The following is a 19,680-nucleotide window of genomic DNA, read 5'->3' on the forward strand; positions in this document are numbered from 1 at the left end:
GTGCAGCTGCTCTATCATATCTAAGGGTCTGGGGCTCACTAGAACCCAGTGTTGTGGCACTGCTTGAGGCCAGTAATATGAGAGACTACCAGTGCTATGTGGTGGTGCATGATGGACCATATGGGATGCGGGGGTTTGAACCTGGATTGGTGCAAGGCAGGCACCCTACTATTTCTCTGATCCCTAATATGTGTACTAAAAAAGGTTAGTAGAACTTTTTTCTTAAGTGCACATTTCCAAATACATTGATTTTTTTTCTTTCTTTTGCTTTGTAGATAACAAAAATTATAATCTCTACATCCTAGTCTTTACTATGTTGTACGTACTATTTAAAACATTTTTATTATGGTAGTGTGAAATTGATTAGATGTATCATTAATAAATCTTTGTTTTTAGATTCTTTTTCTCCTCAATTAAATAGACACCAACAAAAACTCCCATTGATTATCAACTGATCTTCCAAACTGGAACTGAGATAACCTAATAATAATCTGTCTCTAAATAATGCTTCGCTGTTCAACATTGAGAATGTATTCATAATGTATTCATAATATGAGAAAAGTTAAGAAACATTTTCTCTCTTCCAAGAGACTATTTTGAGAGAAAAAAATTCCTTTTATGTATATACAGTATTCCCTTGCCTTAGAATGGAAAATCATTTTTTCTTTACTTCTTATGGAAATGAAATTTGTAACCTCTCTTGATCAAACCTAGAATTAATCAGGATGTAGTCTTTAATAAATATTTAGAGGCATGCCTGTAGCGTTGATTTCACCTATTTCAGTTTTCCCAATTAAGGTAAATATATTTTATAGGAAAGAATATTTTGAATGAAAAATAAACAATATGTTTATAATAGGTTTTATTATAACAGCTCATAGAAATGTAGTCCATATATTAAAAGAAAGAATATTTGTCTTTGTCTGGTATCTCCTAAATTCAGAGAAAATAAGTTAAAACTGAATTTTGAGTTGGAGTGATAGTATATTAAGTAGGAATCTTGCCTTGCAAGCAGGTAATCCAGATTTGATTCCTGTCATCTCAGATAGTCACAAGTCTGCCAGGAGTGATTCCTGAGTAAGTCTTGAGGGGCGTAAGGCTTGAGCACTGCTGGTTCTGATCCTAAACAAAACAAACAAAACTCCCCTGATTTTTTTTTTTTTGCAGAAAATGAAATAAAATGGTAGTGTTTTCAAATAATGAATGTATTTATACCTGACATTATTCTCTCATTTATCTGGACTGTTATAGTTGTTCTTATTATTGTAAAGTTTCTTTATTACCTATAAAATTTTCAATATTTTGGATATTATTAATTAGAGAAGAGATACATGGGATATTTGTGGGGCTTCCCAAGCAGTGCTCACGGCCTACCCCTGACTGACTGGATCTGGAAGCTCAGTGTTTGAGATAGGTGATGCTGGCCCATGTGCACTGTACGTCACTAGGAAAAGTAAACCCATATTGTGCAGGGATTGAATTCTGGAGCGCTTAATACTAGTCAGTCATTCTAGCACTTTGGGCTATCTCTCAGTCCTTTATAGCAGATATTTATCACATTATTTATATACATACATGGTTCTTTTTTCTTTTTTTGTATTTTTTTTGGGGGGGCCACACTCGACGGCACTTGGGTTATTTATAGCAGATATTTATCACATGTATTTATATACATACAAGGTTCTTTTTGGTTTTTTTTTGGGGGGGGCACACTCGACGGTACTTGGCTTATTCCTGGCTCTGCACTCAGAAATCATTCCTGGCCGGTTTGGGGGACCATATGAGATGCTGTGGATTGAACTCCGGTCTGTCCCGAGTAGGCCATGTGCAAGACAAACTGTCCTACTGCTGTGATATTGCTCCAGCGCTGTATTCTTGTTCTTTAAATGATTTCTACCAATTAGATAGTATTTGGTTTCATAAATATATTCATATATTTAGGGGTTTGAGTTACACTAAACAGTGCTCAAGGATTTCTCCTAGCTCAGCACTCAAGAATTACTCTTTTATTTTTCTTTCTTTAATTTTTCTTTTTTTTTTCTTTTTTTCTTTTTTGGTTTTTTTTTTGGGAGGGGTCACACCCAGCAGCATTCAAGGGTTACTCCTGACTCTATGCTCAGAAATTGCTCCTGGCAGGCTCTGGGGACCATATAGGATGCCAGGATTCGAATCATTAACCTTCTGCATGAAAGGCAAATGCCTTCCCTCCATGCTATCTCTCTGGCACCTAATTTTTCTTTTTTTCTTTTCTTTTTTTTTTTTCTTTTTTTTGGGCCACACCCGTTTGATGCTCAGGGGTTACTCCTGCTAACCGCTTAGAAATTACCCCTAGCTTGGGGGGACCATATGGGATGCTGGAGGATCGAACCGTGGTCCTTCCTTGGCTAGCGCTTGCAAGGCAGACACCTTACCTCTAGCGCCACCTCACCGGCCCCCCTAATTTTTCTTTTTTTATAAAAATAAAATTGACTCTTTTTGTTTGTTTGTTTTTGGGCCACACCCATTGGCAAATGCCCTACTGCAATGCCCCTAAAATACTACTTTAGCCTACTTTTGCCCTACTTTAACCCCTAAAATAAACTCTTTAATTGGCTCATCATGAAAAACACAGTCACAAAGATGTTCATGATTGGGTTACAGTCATACTATGTCCAACACCCATTCTTTCACTTGTGAACATTTCCTACCAGCAATACCCCATTTCCCTTCCATTCTCCCCCTTGACTTCTCTGCTGCCTGCCTCAATGTCAGAAATTTGTCTTCTTTATCTCTTCCTTTTTTCTTTTTATTTTAGACACTGGTTTGCAATATTGTTACTGAAGGGATATCATACTTATCACTTTCAGCATCCAGTTCTTGACCCGCGTGATCCTTTCCAATTCTCATTGTCATAGCGGTCTCATCTCTTCTTAATTGCCTTCCCTACTATTTGTGGCAAGCTTCGCTTCTTACCATGAACTGACTTCTGGCTCTTGTCTCCTTTTTTGTGGGGAATTATTACCATATTATTTTTTTACTATCCCACAAATGAGTGTGATCATTCTTTGTTCCTCTCCCTCTGACTCATTTCACTCAGCATTATGCTTTTGTATCCATCCATTTTGTATCCACTTTGTATTAGCAAATTTCATGATTTAATTTCTTCTAGCAGCTGGTAGTAATATGTTGTTCATTTATTTTGAAAAGTTTATTTATTATATTAATTGCTTTATTGAAAGACCATGTACTACATAGTCCATCATAATAAATTTGCTTCCATGAAAGTGGGAACAATTAATTAAAAAAAAAAGAAGAAAAGAACAGTAAGAAAGGGGCCGGAGAGATAGCATGGAGGTAAGGCGTTTGCCTTTCATGCAGGAGGTCATCGGTTCGAATCCCGGCGCCCCATATGGTCCCCTGTGCCTGCCAGGAGCAATTTCTGAGCCTGGAGCCAGGAATAACCCCTGAGCACTGCCAGGTGTGACCCAAAAACCAAAAAAAAAAAAAAAAAAAAAAAAAGAACAGTAAGAAAGAAAAAGAAGAAAGTAGTTCAGTAGTAAGAAAATTTGTGAAAATTATTGTATCTATCACTAGTTGCTATTTGCTTTCTGTTACTTCTTTTGTTTCTGAACATTCGGTGGCTTCAAATACATGTTGGTATCTAAATTGATATGGAATGACAGTATTAAAATTTTGGAATTGTCCTGCAACCCTGTCCAGGATTTCCAAGCACTGTGGCTGATACTGTGGCTTTTGTGGGCATGTTTTTGGTTGTGAGGAAATATGAAAAGTCCACACTGAGTCCAAAAAATCCTGGTTACTTAAACCCACATACTGGCATATTTGTAGTTTTTATCAAATTGGTATCTTGCAGAGAGCTGTAGTTGAGTGTTGAGGATGGGCAATTCTTTTTTTTTTTTGTTTGTTTTTTTTGTTTTTTGTTTTTTGGGGTCACACTCGGCAGCACTCGGGTTACTCCTGGCTCTATGCTCAGAAATCGCTCCTGGCACACTCGTGGGACCATATGGGATGCTGGGATTCAAACCACAGACCTTCTGCATGAAAGGCAAATGCCTTACCTCCATGCTATCTTTCCGACCCCAAGGCTGGGCAATTTTTAAGCAGCGATTATAAGTGGTTTGTGTTGCTAGTATTGCTTTTCAGTTTTCAAGATAGCCAGCTTTCAGTTATATGGCCAGTATACACATACTTTTTTTTTTGGCTTGGTTTGCATTTCATTTGAGAGTAGAATGAGTCTCTGGAGTTGAATAAATGCAGACGTGGCATTCCTAGGACATACTTCTCTAGATGTGCCATAGTTTGTTTCCATATTTGGATTATTGTGAATAGTACTGCAATAAACGTAGAAATAGAGGGCTTTTCTTCATTGTGTTTTGGGGCCACTAGGGCATATTCCCAGGAACAGTATTGCTGGCTCATAATGGAAGCTCAATTTGAGGAATGTCCACATTGTTTTCCAAAAAGGCTGGAGCAGTTGACGTTCCCATTAGCAATGAATGAGAGTCCCTTTCTTCTCACATCCATGGCAGCACTTTATTGTACTTCTTTCTGATGTGTGGTAGTCTCTGATACTGCACTTGTTTTGGGGGGGTGGGGGGAACACACCTGGTGACACTCAGGGTTTACTCCTGGCTATGCACTCAGAAATTGCTCCTGGCTTCGGGGACCATAGGATGCTGGGGGATCAAACCATGATCTGTCCTGGGTCAGCTGTGTGCAAGGTAAATGCTCTATCACTACGCCATTGCTCTGGCCCCATGCAGTGTTTTTGATATGCATCTCTCTGATAATTATGTAGAACATTTTTCATGTGCCTTTTGGTTTTCTGATTATCCCTTCTCATTTTTGATGTGATTAGATTTTCTTCTCTTGTTAAGTTCTGTGAATTCCTTGTATAGCTTAGATATTAACACCTTATCAGACGGATATTGGGTACATAAATTTTTCCCATTCTGTGGGCTGTTTTTGTATTCTAGTCCTCTTTTCCTTTGAGATACTGGTTCTTCTTAATTTACTGTAGTCCCATTTGTTTATCTTTCCTTTCACTTGTTATGTTTTATTTCATTCTTGAAGGTATCTTTAGCTTCAAAGTAATGGAGAGTTCTGCCTATGTTTTCCCTGAATACATTATGGTTTAAGTTCTGATACCAAATTCTTTTTTTTTTTTTTTTTGTGGTTTTTGGGTCACACCCAGCAGTGCTCAGGGGTTATTCCTGGCTCCAGGCTCAGAAATTGCTCCTGGCAGGCACGGAGGACCATATGGGACTTCGGGATTTGAACCGATGACCTTCTGCATGAAAGGCAAACGCCTTACCTCCATGCTATCTCTCCGGCCCCTGATATCAAATTCTTTAATCTATTTTGTTTAGACTTTTTTGTGCATGGTCTGAGTTTTATTTATTTATATTTATTTATTTATTTATTTATATTTTTAAAATATGGAACACTTCACGAATTTGCGTGTCATCCTTGCGCAGGGGCTATGCTAATTTTCCCTGTATTGTTCCAATTTTAGTATAAGTGCTGCTGAAGCGAGCATGAGTTCATTTTTTTTAAATATAGATGACCAGTTTATCCAACATCACCTTTTGCCCCATTCTGATCCTGCGTTTTTATCATAAAATCAATTTTTTCTTTTGGTTTTTGGATCATATCTGGCAGTGCTCTGGGGATACTCCTGGCTCTACACTCAGAAATTACCTTACTGCTTACACCACCACTCTGGCCCCAACAAAATTAAACTTTTAAGAAGATTGAAGCTTTCTCATATATCTTAGCTATTTTGCATAGCAGGAAAAATATTTGTGGTAAGAAATTATAGATGAAAGCAATTAGAGACCACTGTAAGTGTATTTAATTTTCTTTATTTAAATCACTATCTTTTCGAATGCCAGTGGGTCTGCAGCTGTACTCATAACATAACTGAATAATATTTGAGGATAAAAGGTTTTTACATTAATTATTTTAAGAAAGGAAGAATATGTTGATTCTGGTATTTATTTATAACCCTGTTTTCTTATTACTAACCTATGGCATGTTTTTAGAAAGAAATTTTAGCAAAAGATTGGAAACATAACACAAAAATGCTCAATAGGCATTTAAAAAGTGCCTATTAAAATATTTTGTCACGTTTGTTTCATTTCTTTCTTTTTTTTTTTTTTTTTGGTTTTTGGTGCCACACCCTTTTGATGCTCAGAGGTTACTCCTGGCTAAGCGCTCAGAAATTGCCCCTGGCTTGGGGGGACTATATGGGAGGCCGGGGGATCGAACCGCGGTTCTTCCTTGGTTAGTGCTTGCAAGGCAGACACCTTACCTCTAGCGCCACCTCACCAGCCCCAAGTTTGTTTCATTTCTTATTGATAGGGTTATGCATTCAAAAAAGTAGAGAATACTATAGTAATGGTTTTAAATGTTAGTAGAAATGTTGACAGTTATGACTATTTGGGTAAGATATGTTAGTAAAATGTTTAAATTTAACTATTTACTTTAGGTATCGTGTTAACAGCTAGCTATGCTCAGAGCTTATTTACGGTTCTGTGCTCAAGAACCGCTCTTGGAGGGCCCATGGGACCATATGAGTGTTGAGAATCAAATTGAACCCAGGTCAGCCACATGAGCACCTTACCCACTGTACCATCTCTCCAATTTAGGAAATTGTTTAAATTTAGATGCTATAGATGTGCAAAATAGATTGGAATCTAAAGCCAGCCTATCATAGGTACAGTTTTACCCTTGAAAAATATTTTGAAGAATGTTTCAACATTTCTATCAACGAACTGGCTAAATTATATTTTTTTGGTAGATTATTGAAAACTGGACTTTGATAGCTGATATCATAGAGGACAATCAAGGACATCTTCCTGTAATTTATCTAATAATTTATTGCATTCTTATTTATCCCCTCACTGTAATTTAGATTGCCTCTGGGATAAAAGTGGCTTTCTTTTTTTTTTTTTTTTTTTTAGTAGTGTTAACAAATTAAAGTATCTCTATCCCTTAGCATGGTATAATATTAATAATGATAAAGATTTAATAATAAAAATTGGAAAAAAATCTGTGCATAAAGTATATTTTTACTTACCTTAGGAATATGAAGCACGAACAGGAAGGATTTGTAAGCCACCACCTCAGTCCTTACGACGAAAGAATTTTGAATTTGAGCCCCTCTCTACCACCGCCTTGATTCTTGAGGATAGACCATCGTAAGTATGATCATCAGACACACAGTTTATATTTTTTTCTTTTCTTTTTCTAGCCACACTCAGCAATGTTCAGAGGTTACTTTGGGCTCTATACTCAGGAATTACTTTTGGTGGTGCTTGAGGGCCCATTACGGATGCTGGTGATTGAACCCAAGTTAGCCGTGTGCCAGGCAAACAGCCTACCTTCTGTCCTATTGCTCCAGCCTCACATGATTTATATTTTGAATTTAAATTTAAATTTCTTACTGTTTTACTTAAGGGATACAAAGAAATTAGACATTAGTTTTATTTTTTCTTTTTTGGAGAAGACACACAGTGGTTTTTAAAGAACACACACAGGGGATCTTAGGAGCTACTCTTGTTTCTGATACTCCTGGTGGTCTTGCTCAGAGAACCATATCATACCAGGGTTGAAATCTGGAACTCTTCAAATCTAGAAAGCATGTACTTGAGCCCTTTGACCTATTTCTTCAACCCTAGAAATGACTTTTTCCCCTTAATTTTTTATTTAAGTGTCAATTGAATATAACAAACTATCATAGAAGAATCCAACCCTTATACATATTTTCTATAAGTCTGTGAGCTGATACATGAAACATAAATCTTGGTTTTGATATTTGTATCTATTTCAGTTCCCCTCTGCCTTATTTTTCATTTCTTGACATTTAATCAGTACTTAAGGTATATATGTTTTTACCTTTTCTGCCATGTAGCTAACTATCAATCAATTGTTTAGATATTATTAAGAATAGATTGAGGGCCCGGAGAGATAGCACAGCAGCGTTTGCCTTGCAAGCAGCTGATCCAGGACCAAAGATGGTTGGTTTAAATCCCGGCTCCCATATGGTCCCCCGTGCCTGCCAGGAGCTATTTCTGAGCAGACAGCCAGTAGTAACCCCTGAGCACCGCCGGGTGTGCCCCCCAAAAAACAGAAAAGCAAACAAACAAACAAATAAGAAAACTGTAGTCTGAACAACCTTGTAACCATAGTGTTTTAAGTAAAAACCAAAACCAAAACAAAACAAAACAAAACAAAACAAAACAGAAAAAGAATAGATTGAGACAGTTGCCATCTTTGTCCAGGGCCAGCTACTCAAGAGAGATATAAATTAAAACATCGTGGGTACACCACCCACATAGCTGAAAGCTGGCAATCTTGTGAGGAGAGGGCGGGCCAAGCCCCTGTCCTGTCAAAGCCAAACCTGTTTTATTCATCACCCATAATTGCCACTTTCCCTATAGCCAGCCCTACTTCACCACTTCTCTATGACTCTCTAAGAAGACACCACTCTGACCAAAATTCAGATATACCAGTATTTGTGCTGATACCACCAGAGCTTTTTTAGAAAGTATGCAGGCAGCTCTTCCCACATCATCCTTCTTCCGGGAGGCCTGGCAGTTGAGAATATAATCCACAAAAGCTTATGTATCATTAAATAGTGCTTTGAAATCCTGGACAACTGTTTGTTTGATGTTGTCATCCCCATAGGAACACACCATGCCGATGTATAGTTGACATCACTTAGTGTTTGTAAACAAATGAAATAATAGAATGGACAGCTAACAAGAGCTTTCTAAATCTTCTGCCATATTGGAAATACAATAATTTTCATAAATTTGCTGACACTCTACTTTTTTCTTTTTGTTAAATATTCTTCTCTTTCTTTTTATTTTTTCTTTTTTCTTTCTACTCTTTTTTTTTTTTTTTTTTTGGTTTTTGGTTTTTGGGCCACACCTGGCGGCGCTCAGGGGTTACTCCTGGCTGTCTGCTCAGAAATAGCTCCTGGCAGGCACGGGGGACCATATGGGAAACCGGGATTCGAACCAACCACCTTTGGTCCTGAATCGGCTGCTTGCAAGGCAAACACCGCTGTGCTATCTCTCCGTGCCCTTTCTACTCTTTTCCCTTTCTACTCTTTTTTTAAGATAACTTTGTTCTCACTTCTTTGGAAACAAATGTATTTTTTTTCTATATATATTTTGTTATTTAGGTAACAATATCATAGTTGGGTTACAGTCACAAACAGAACATCCCCCTTCACCAGTGTAACACTCCCCCTCCCCCCTTTCCATCCCCTGCATGTATTCGAGACAGGCATTCTACTACAGTTATTTGTTTTTAAATTCAGTAAATTGTTTTTTTTTTTTTCCTTAAAGGATAAGAGTAAAAAAATATAGTAAAGGTGTGATAGTGGCAATCGCCATGAAACAAATGTATTTTCTAGTGACCTTTTTGGATATAAAATAATCTTCACAAATTTGCTTATTGTACTTTAGAAAATTATTTTCTTCTTTTTAATTTTATTCTAGTTTTTGTTTTTGGGCCACACCTAATGGAACTTAGGGTTTACTCGTGGCTCTGCACTTATAAATCTTTCCTGGCAGGCTTGGGGGACCATATGTGATGCTTGGGATTGAACCTAGGTCTGTTCCAGATTGGCAGCATGCAAGGCAAATGCCCTACTACTGTGTTATCACTCTGGCCCCATTTCCTCCTCCTCCTCCTCCTCCTCCTTCTTCTTTTTTTTTTTTGCTTTTTGGGCCACACCCAATGACACTCAGGGGTTCTCCTGGCTATGCACTCAGAAATTGCTCCTGGCTTGAGGGACCATATGGGACACTGCGGGAATCAAACCTTGGTTTGTCCTAGGTTAGTGCGTGCAAGGCAAACACCCTACTGCTTTCACCACCACTCTGGCTTCTTCCTTTTATTTTTAATTACTTTGCTCTCATTTATCTGGGAAAAAATGTATCATGGACAACTGTGTGGTGCATTGTCTTGAAATAAAGTAGAATAAAAATAGTAGATTGAGGCACTGGAGTGATATAGCACAGTGGATAGGGCATGTTCAATCATTGCATGTGGTTTACCTGGATTTGTTCCCTGGCATCCTTGATAGTCCCCGGAGCACTGCCAGAAATGGTCCCTGAGCGCAGAGCAAGGAGTAACTTCTGAGTACCACTAGGATGCCCCTAAAGCTTAAGAATAGATTGAATAGATTTTTGGGCTAGGAATGTGGTTCTGGTGTTAGAACACATGCCACATTCCTTGCTTACTGGAGAAATTTGTCTCTTGGTATTGCATAGCACCTATTCCTTAGCAGTGGCCCTTTGCCCCTGATCACTACTAGAGACAGCCTCTGCAACAAGTTTTTAAAAATTCTTAGTATCCAAGAGCTGGAGAGATAGTACTGTGAGTAGGACATTTGTCTTGTGTGTGCCAATTCCCAATATCCCATTTATTCCCTGATTACATCCAGAAGTAATTCCTGAGTCATTTTTATGGTTTTCTGCTCTTTTTGCTCTTTTTTATTTGATTATTATTGATATTAGATTGTGCTTGGGAGCTACTCCATGCTTTGTACCCTGAGGTCACTCCCAGTGTGTGGTGCTCAGGAGACCATGCAGTCCACGTGGGGATGGAACTTGAGTTTCCCATATACAAAGCATACACTTAGCTCATTACATGCTTTCTCTATTCCCAGTCTGCCAGTTATTCTGATAAACATAATAGTATCTTGATTCAAAAAAGAAAAGGGTGGATCTTTCTTAGAAATTTTAAGAAAATAAAGGCTAGACAGAATACACTATTTCTGATATCTTTGGTTTTCATTCTAAAAAATTGTGATCCTAATACTTATTTAAAGAATAAGATTTGGCTGAAATTTTTGTTTCTGGACCACATTCCATGGTGCTCATGGGTTATTCCTGGCTCTGTGCTGAGAAATCACTCCTGGTGGGCACAGGGGACCTTATGGGATGCTGGGAATCAAACCCTGGTTGGTAACATGCAAGGCAAATGCCTTCCCCACCAGTATTGTTGCTCTGGCCACTGGCTGAATATATTTATATTCACTTTCCATCAGTTAAAAAAGCTTTTCAGAAACTTTGTTACATGAACATGTCCACATTTTATTTTACTCTTGCTGGAAGGAGGAATTAAGCAGGTAATTGAAAGAGTGGCTAGATGTGTAAGAAAATACCAGGTGAGAGGTGTTTGGACTTTGGAGTGGTAATATCTGTGTAAGTCAGTATAAGCAAGTTCCCAGCAAGGAATTTAAATTCCTTCTTACCTACCAAGTCCTATGAGGATTAGCTTTTATCTTTTTCTGTTAAGTTTTGACTTTTAAACTTCAATGATATTATTAACCTTAAATATTTTTTGTAATTTCTACAAGTTGTTCCATGAAATTAAAACTTGAAATAATAGGGGATGATTGGTAGAGAACTTACCTTGTACCCAGCTAACCCAGATTCTATCCCTTACACTGCATGTGGTCCCCTAAGCACTGCCAGGAGTGAGCCCTGAGCAACACCAGCTGTGGCCCCAAAAAACCAAACCAAAACAAAACAAAATCTTGGAATAATATACTAGACAGAGGAATTTTATAATTCATGTTAGGTACAGTTGCACTCACCTCTGTGATATGATGTTTTTAAAATTTTTTGACTAGGGGCCAGACTGGTAGTACAGTGGGTAGGGCACTTGCTTCACATGCTGTTGACCTGGGTTCTATTCTTGGTATCCCGCATTTAGTCACCTGAGCACCATCAGGAGTGAGCCAGGAGTAAGTAAACCCTTTGTACCATTAGCTTTGACCCCAAAACAAATAAAATTGACTATCTGAAATAAACACTAATTTTAATAAATGTTAAAGCCTTTTTTTTTTTTTTTTTTGGTTTTTGGGTGACACCCGGTGATGCTCCTGGCTATGTGCTCAGAAATCGCGAAATTGCTCCTGGCTTGGGGGACCATATGGGGCGCCGGGAGATTGAACCCAGTCTGTCCTAGGCTAGCACAGGCAAGGCAGACTCCTTACTACTTGCACTACCACTCTGGTCCCAAGCTTTTATTTCTTTTATGATTTTTTTTAATCTGTGATATAGAGACTCAATAGCTACGATTCCACTCAGCATTGAAATTTTATAATTTAAAATATTGTTTAACTTATTTATTTGTTCGTTTTGTTTTGGGGCCACACCCAGCAGTGCTCAGGGGTTACTCCTGGCTCTATGCTCCTGATACGCTCTGGGGACTATATGGGATGCCTGGAATTAAACGTGGGTCCATCCCAGGTCAACTGCATGCAAGGCAAATGCCCTATCACTGTGCAATTGCTTTGGCCCGTTTACCTCTTTTTTTTTTGCTTTTTGAGCCATACCCGGTGACTGTCAGGGGTTAGTCCTGGCTATGCGCTCAGAAATTGCTCCTGGCTTGAGGGACCATATGGGATGCCGGGGGATCGAACCACGGTCAGTCCTAGGTTAGTGCGTGCAAGGCAAATGCCTTACTGCTTGTGCCACTGCTCTGCCCCCCCCCCCCATGTTTACCTTTTTAACTGTAAGAGGTTATTTTATTTTATGTTTGGTAATTGATTAATTTTTTTTTTTTGTTTTGCTTTTTGGGCCATACCTGGTGGTGTCAGGGGTTACTCCTGACTCTGTTCAGAAATTGCTCCTGGCAGTCTCGGGAGACCATATGGGATGCCATAATCGAACCTGGGTCTGTCTCGGGTTGGCCACATGCAAGGCGAATGCCCTACTTCTGTGCTATTGCTCCAGCATCTGATCAATACATTTTTTGCTTATGTAGCTAAAACAATCCCACAAACAGAAGCTCTTCATGGTGCTTGAATAATAGAATGCATAGTCATTTATTGGTCTGGTTCTACTTTTTGTTTTGGCTTTGAGGTCACATCTAACACCTGCCTTGTTGCTTGTGGGGTTATTTCCACCATTGGTTGAAGATCGGGGACCTTGTGGTATTGATCAAATCTAGGTCTCCTACATGCACAGCATGTGCTCAACATTTTCTTTGTCACACCCAGTGGCACTTGGGTTAATCCTAACTCTACACTCAGAAATCGCTCCTGGCAGGCCGGGGGATGCCAAGGATTGATGGGATGCCAGGGATTGAACCCGGATCCATCCCGAGTCGGCTGTTTCCAAGGCAAATACCCTACTGCCGTCCTATCACTCTGGCCCCTGTGTTCAACTTTTTTGAGCTATTTCTCCATCCCCGTACTAATTATTTATTGCTTATTTTTTCTATTGCTCTTTCTTTTTATAGAGATCCATCCTGTGGTGCTTAGAGCTATCAGGTTATAGATGGAGGTTCTCTGAGGTCATACAGTGCTGGGGTTCTAACTTAGGGAATTGTGTTTCATGTTAGGCATGCACTGTTATCTTTGAGCCATATTCCTGGCCCCTTCCATTTTTAACAATTGAATAGATAAGAATGGACACCTAATTTTTACTCAGGATAAAACTAGATGAAAGGGTATTGGTATCACCTGAATATTAGTTGATTTTTTTCTTCCTCAGAATAGTTGACATTTGGGATAGCTAACACCTATCTTTTCATAGATGAGAAGTTGAGGCAGAGACTTGTCTAATCAATATGCTTCCCTCTGTTTTTAGATAAAGTAGTTTCTGGTATCATCACTATTAAGGTAGTGATGGTAGAGGAGGATATGGTGCTGAAAGGTGGCAAAGTATTATGTTTGAAATCATATCATTTGCAGTACTGTAAACGACAGCATAGAAATTCATATATATATACATATTAAAAAATAGTGTTTTGCAGAAGCAGACTGATGGAAGGCAAATGGGTGGGGTCCATTGGTGAAGGGACATGGACACTAGTGAAGGGATTGGTGTTGAAACATTATATGTCTGAAACCCACTCATGAATAACTTTGTAATTTCATGGTATCTAATTAAAAAGATTAAAAAAAAATGTGTCCCCCAATCACCACCCAATGAATAAGGTAGTGCCTGAAGGAGTTTTACTTCAACATGAGCTAATGAAAATTTCTTCTGTAAAAATCAAAACGGTGTTACAAGGAAGGATATTTCCCTTGTGAATTAGCACTACTTTTCTTTTTTTTTTTTTTTTGGTTTTTGGGCCACACCTGGCAGTGCTCAGGGGTTACTCCTGGCTGTCTGCTCAGAAATAGCTCCTGGCAGGCACAGTGGACCATATGGGACACTGTGATTCGAACCAACCACCTTTGGTCCTGGATCGGCTGCTTGCAAGGCAAACACCACTGTGCTATCTCTCCGGGCCCAGCACTACTTTTCCTTTTTTGTCTCTATAATTTGTAGAGACATAATTATTTACTGCATAGAGGAGTGGTGAGTGGTGATGATGGGTGATGGATGTAGCAGGTGTGGCTTTGATAGGTTGGGACTTGGTCCACTCTCTCCTCTTTTTTTTTTTTTTTTTTTGTGTGTGTGGTTTTTGGGTCACACCTGGCAGTGCTCATGGGTTATTCCTGGTTCCAGGCTCAGAAATTGCTCCTGGCAGGCATGGGGGACCATATGGGACGCTGGGATTCGAACAGATGACCTCCTGCATGAAAGGCAAACGCCTTACCTCCATGCTATTTCTCTGGTCCCCACTCTCTTCTCTTAACATTGCCAGCTTTTGGCTGTCTGGTGTACCCATGATTTTTTATGGCTTGGTTTTATATCTCTTTTGAGAAGAGTGAGTCTATGGAGCTGGCCCTGTGCAACATGGGGACTGCCTGGTCATTTTATTAAACCAAAATACAGCCTCTTATTTAAAATGTTTGCTCTAATCAGTAGAACATCAGTTTGTTATAAAAGTTTACTTGCAAGGGGCCAGAGTGATAGCACAGTTGGTAGGGCATTGCCTTGCACATAGCCAAACCAGGTTTGATCCTCAGCATCTCATATGGTTCCCTGAGCCTGCCAGGACTGATTTCTGAGCACAGAGACAGGAGTAATCCCTGAGCGCTGCAGGATGTGACCCAAAAAGAAAACAAGCAAATAAACAAAATTTTCTTGCAGAAATAGATGGAAGGAAATAGTCCTAAATTGGAAATAATTTAAAATATTATTTACAAGGATACTTGTAGTACTACTAATCAATTAACTTACTAATTGAAAAGAGCTTATTCACATGGGTAATTGTAGTACTACTCATCAATTGAAAAACATTCTTAACAAAAGAAGTCAAACAATAGAATCTATACAATATACTTTAAAAGGTGAGCAGGTAATTTATAGAGATAGAAATCAAGAGACACACGTGCCTATGTAGGACATATATAAGTATAAAGTGCAAAGTAGTTACAAAGAAACTGAAATAATGGCCGTATTCTGTATCTTCATTAGTATTTTAGTTAACGCTGTTATGTACATTACTCAAATTCTTTAAACTGAGCTCTTAAAAGAAGTTAAATTATATGTGAAAAGTTATTGGAAACGCTTGTTCAATATGAAAATATTGAGTAACATGTTTAATAGTTAAGCATATATATATATATATACATATGATACAGCAATACCTAACACACATATTAATAATCTTGATTCAAATTTTATTCTGAAATTTAGAGTTTTTTTTTTAATTTTTTACTTTCTTAATGTCTGAAATGATATTAGCTTAATAATTTGTTATCACTGGCATTAACAAAAATTAGATAATAACTTTAAATCATGCCTTTAAAAATTGACTTAAAGGGACAAGAGGATAGGGTCCTGCCTTGCACACGACAAACCAGTGTTCGATCCTACGTATCTTTATATGGTCTCATGAACATAGCCAGGAGTAATTCTTTGAGTGCCAGGCCAGGAGTAACATCTGACATAACAGGGTGTGGCCCTAAAACTTAATTCCGTAAAGACTTTTATTTAAATCCCAGAAATCTTCCTGCCAAATCTGTGGAAGAAGCTTTACGTCATCGACAAGAATATGATGAGATGGTGGCTGAGGCTAAAAAGCGAGGTATGCAGTTTAACTTGAAGTTATATAAGTTACTGATTTTAATAGGAAATTAACTTGGTTAATCTCAAAAGGAAATTAGATGATGAATTGGTCAAGCTGGTAATTAAAGTGATGGTGATCATTTTTTAACTGAATTTTTCTTTGAAATAAAATATCATAATGGGATTATAATGGGGTATTTTCACAAGTATTTTCTTTTTTAGAACAAATACAAAGAGGAGGTCCTAGACTTTCTAATATGGTAGCTCCCACGTGAGATAAAATTATTTTTAAATGTGTGGATTTATATGATGAAATTTGTAAACCTCTACACTAAAACAGTATTAGTTGTTATTAACTGTTAAATTTTGAATTAAATTATGAAAAATTTTGATTAACTTATTAAATAAAAATAGAAAATTTAATAGAGTATCTGTTTAAGTTAATTTTTGTCCTGCAATATTTTTTTCACTTTTATAAAACAGATGGTAGAATTTTTAAAAAATAAGTTCCTTAATTAATCACTGTGAGATGCAAAGTTACACAGTTGTTCATTATGAGTTTCAGTCATCCAGTGTATAGAACGCTTCACCAGTGTACATTTTTCATGACCAACGTCCCCAGTTTCTCTCCCACCATCCCCCATGTCTCTTCTCAGTGTGCCAAGCACAGATATTTTTTATTGTGTCCTCTTTCTCTTTTTTAATAGTAGACACTGTGGTTTGCAGTATTATTACTCATAGGGTATCAAGCATATCACGTTGTCTCCTTTCAGCACCTCGTTCTTGTCCAGAGAGGTCATTTTCAACTATCATTGTTATTGTGGTCCCCTCTCTGTCCTAACTGCACTTCCCCACTTTGTGGCAACCTTCCTACCATGGATTGGTCTTCCCAGTCCTCATCTGAATTGTCTTTGGATATTACTATCATGATATCTTTTTATCCCCTAATATCCCACACCTGAGTGTGACCATTCTATGTCTTTCGCTCAGAAAAATACTCTTTGTATCTATCCATGTATAAGCAAATTTTCATGACTTCCTTTCTCCTAACAGCTGCATAGTATTTTATTGTACCATTGTACCTATTATACCATTTTGTCTATCTGCTCATCTGTTCTTGGGCACTTGTACTTGGATTATTTCCAGATTCTGGCTATTGTGAATAATGCATCAGTGAGCATTTTTTTGAGAAACATATTGACTTCCAAAAAGGCTGTACAGTCAACATTGCCACCAGCAGTGAATGAGTGTACCTTTCTCCCCACACCCGTGCCAGAACTGCTTGTTCTAGTTCTTTTGGATGTGTGCCAGTCTCTGTGGTGTGAGATGATATCTCAGTGTTGTTTTGATTTGCATGTCTCTGATAATTAATGATGTGGAACATTTTTTTCATGTACCTTTTGGCCATCTGTACTTCTTCTTTGAAGAAGTTTCTATTCATCTCTCATTTTTTGTGGGGTTGGATGTCTTTTTTTTCTTGTTAAGCTCTAGCATTGTCTTATACATCTTAGAAATCAACCCTTGTATTGGATGGTGAATAGTTTCTCCTAATTCTTAGGTAGTCTTTGTATTCTGGACACCATTTCCACTGAGGTGCAGAAACTTGTTCGTTTAATGTAGTCCCATTTGTTTATCTTTGCCTCCACTCACTTGGTCAGCGGTGTTTCCTCCTTGAAGATGCTTTCCGCTCCAATTTCATAGAGAGTTCTTCCTAGGTTTTCCTCTATGTACTTTGGGGCTTCAGGTCTGATATCAAGGTTTTAATTTATTTTGATTTGACTTTTGTGCACAGCATTTAAGAGAGGTCTGAGTTCACTTTTTTTCTTTGCATACAGCTGACCAGTTTTCCCAAGACCACTGGAGAAGATGCTTTCTTTGCTCCACTTCATATTTCTTGCCCCTTTGTCAAAGATTAATTGAGCCAGTACCTCTGGGTCAGTATAAGGAGAGTCAATCTATTCCATTGATAAGAGGGTCTGTCTTTATTCCATTATCATGCAGTTTTTATTATTACCAGTTTATAGTAGAGTCTGAAGTTGAGGAAAGTGATGCCTCTCAACTTCTTTTTCCCAAGGATTGTGTTAGCTATTAATGGAGGCCTTTTTGTTCCATGTGAATTTCAGAATGTTTGGTCTACTTCTTTAATAAATGTCCCGGGGGCTGGGGGCAGAGCGAATTGGCGCAATGGTAGGTTTGCTTTGCATGCTGCTGACCCATCTCGGATCACGGTTCAATCCCCTGGCGTCCCAGATGGTCCACTAACCCAGGAGTAATATCTGAGCTGAGAGCCAGGGGTAATCCCTAGTGTCACTGACTTTGCCTCACCCCTCAATATACCACAGGTATCTTTTTAGGGATTGCATTAAATCTGTAAACTCTTTGAGAAGTGTTGCCATTTTAATGATGTAAATCTTTTCAATCCAATCAGCCGGGGATATGTTTCCATTTCTTTGCCTCCTCTTTTATTTCTTGAAGCAGTGTTTTGTACTTTTCTTTGAATAGGTCTTTTACCTCTTTAGTTAAGGTGATTCCAAGCTGCTTGATTTTTGGAGGCATACTTGTAAATGGGATTGTTTTTTGATACCTCTTTCAATGTTTAGGAGTATTATTATTTTCCTGAGGTACATATTCCTCAATAATTAAGAAATGACCGTACCTATCTCTTTAATTGTTTGATCCTGATGTTCTGTTGTCTTATATTAGTATGGCCACCCCAGCCTTTTAAGGGATTTATTTATTTAAGAATTGTCTTGAATCTTTCACTTTGAGCCTGTTTTTTCCTGATCATTCAAATAAATGTGTTTCTTGCAGACAGCAGAACATTGAGTTCAATTATCTTGTTCATTCAGCCATTCTGTGTCCCTTAATCATTGCATTTAGTCCATTGACATTGAGAAAGATTATTTGGTGATTATTTGGTGATCTTGGGGCCTTTTATTTGGTAGAAGTTTGGTGTGTTTGGGGCTGTGTGTCTTATAAAGTGTCCCTCTCAGTTCTTTAAGGTTTGTTTTGAATCAATAAACGTTTTTCAGGTGCTCTGTTTGTGTCTGAAGCTATGTATTGTTCCTACATGAGAGTGTGGCTGTGTAAAGTGTGAAGTATTCTTGGTAAGGAGTTTATTTTGTTGTTTTTTCTTTTCACTATATCCCACCAATGCCTTTGGGCTTGAAAGGTTGCTTGTCAAAGAAATTAGGAGTTTCTTTTTTTTTTTGGGTCACACCCGGCGTTGCTCAGGGGTTACTCCTGGCTGTTTGCTCAGAAATAGCTCCTGGCATGTACGGGGGACCATATGGGACACCGGGATTCGAACCAACCACCTTTGGTCTTGGATCGGCTGCTTGCAAGGCAAACGCCACTGTGCTATCTCTCCGGGCCCAGGAGTTTCTTTTGATCTGATGTTTTCAGTATTCTATCTATGGTTCTCTTCCTTGTGACTAGAGTGTGCCTTGGGATGTTTTTATTTGTATCTCTTTTAACTGGTTCTTAGATGTCCAAGATGTGGGAGCATGTATTCTTCAGCTCTGGAAACTTACCAGCAATGATGTCTTTGACTATTGCTTATTCATAGGTTTGTTTATTTTTTTCTGTCTCTCATTGGATCCCCTATGAGTCTTATGTTGTTTTTGTTGAATTTATCCCAAAGTTCTATTATTATCCATTCATTTATTTTGAGGATATTTTCCACCTTCTGCTTGTTTATTTTATAACTTTTTTCATCTTCAGCTGTTGTCTGGAGGTGTTA

At 38.2% G+C, this 19,680-nt stretch overlaps 1 protein-coding gene and 1 non-coding gene across 2 annotated transcripts in view; one reads left to right on the forward strand and one right to left on the reverse strand.

Moving 5' to 3' along the window:
• Nucleotides 1–5,432: 5,432 nt before the first annotated feature.
• Nucleotides 5,433–5,539, reverse strand: LOC125995361 (U6 spliceosomal RNA). Its single transcript, XR_007490900.1, has one exon. It is a non-coding gene; the product is annotated as a U6 spliceosomal RNA (small nuclear RNA).
• Nucleotides 5,540–7,113: 1,574 nt separating this feature from the next.
• The window catches only part of TBC1D12 (TBC1 domain family member 12), a 40,404-nt gene continuing 27,837 nt past the window's right edge, over nucleotides 7,114–19,680 (forward strand). Inside the window, exons 1-2 of the mRNA XM_049764311.1 lie at nucleotides 7,114–7,202; nucleotides 15,856–15,957. Coding sequence (XP_049620268.1) covers nucleotides 15,933–15,957 — 25 coding nt within the window. The 5' untranslated portion in view covers nucleotides 7,114–7,202; nucleotides 15,856–15,932. The remainder of the gene's footprint in view (nucleotides 7,203–15,855; nucleotides 15,958–19,680) is intronic.

This window comes from Suncus etruscus, chromosome 17 (assembly GCF_024139225.1).
Source record: "Suncus etruscus isolate mSunEtr1 chromosome 17, mSunEtr1.pri.cur, whole genome shotgun sequence".
NCBI lineage: Eukaryota > Metazoa > Chordata > Mammalia > Eulipotyphla > Soricidae > Suncus > Suncus etruscus.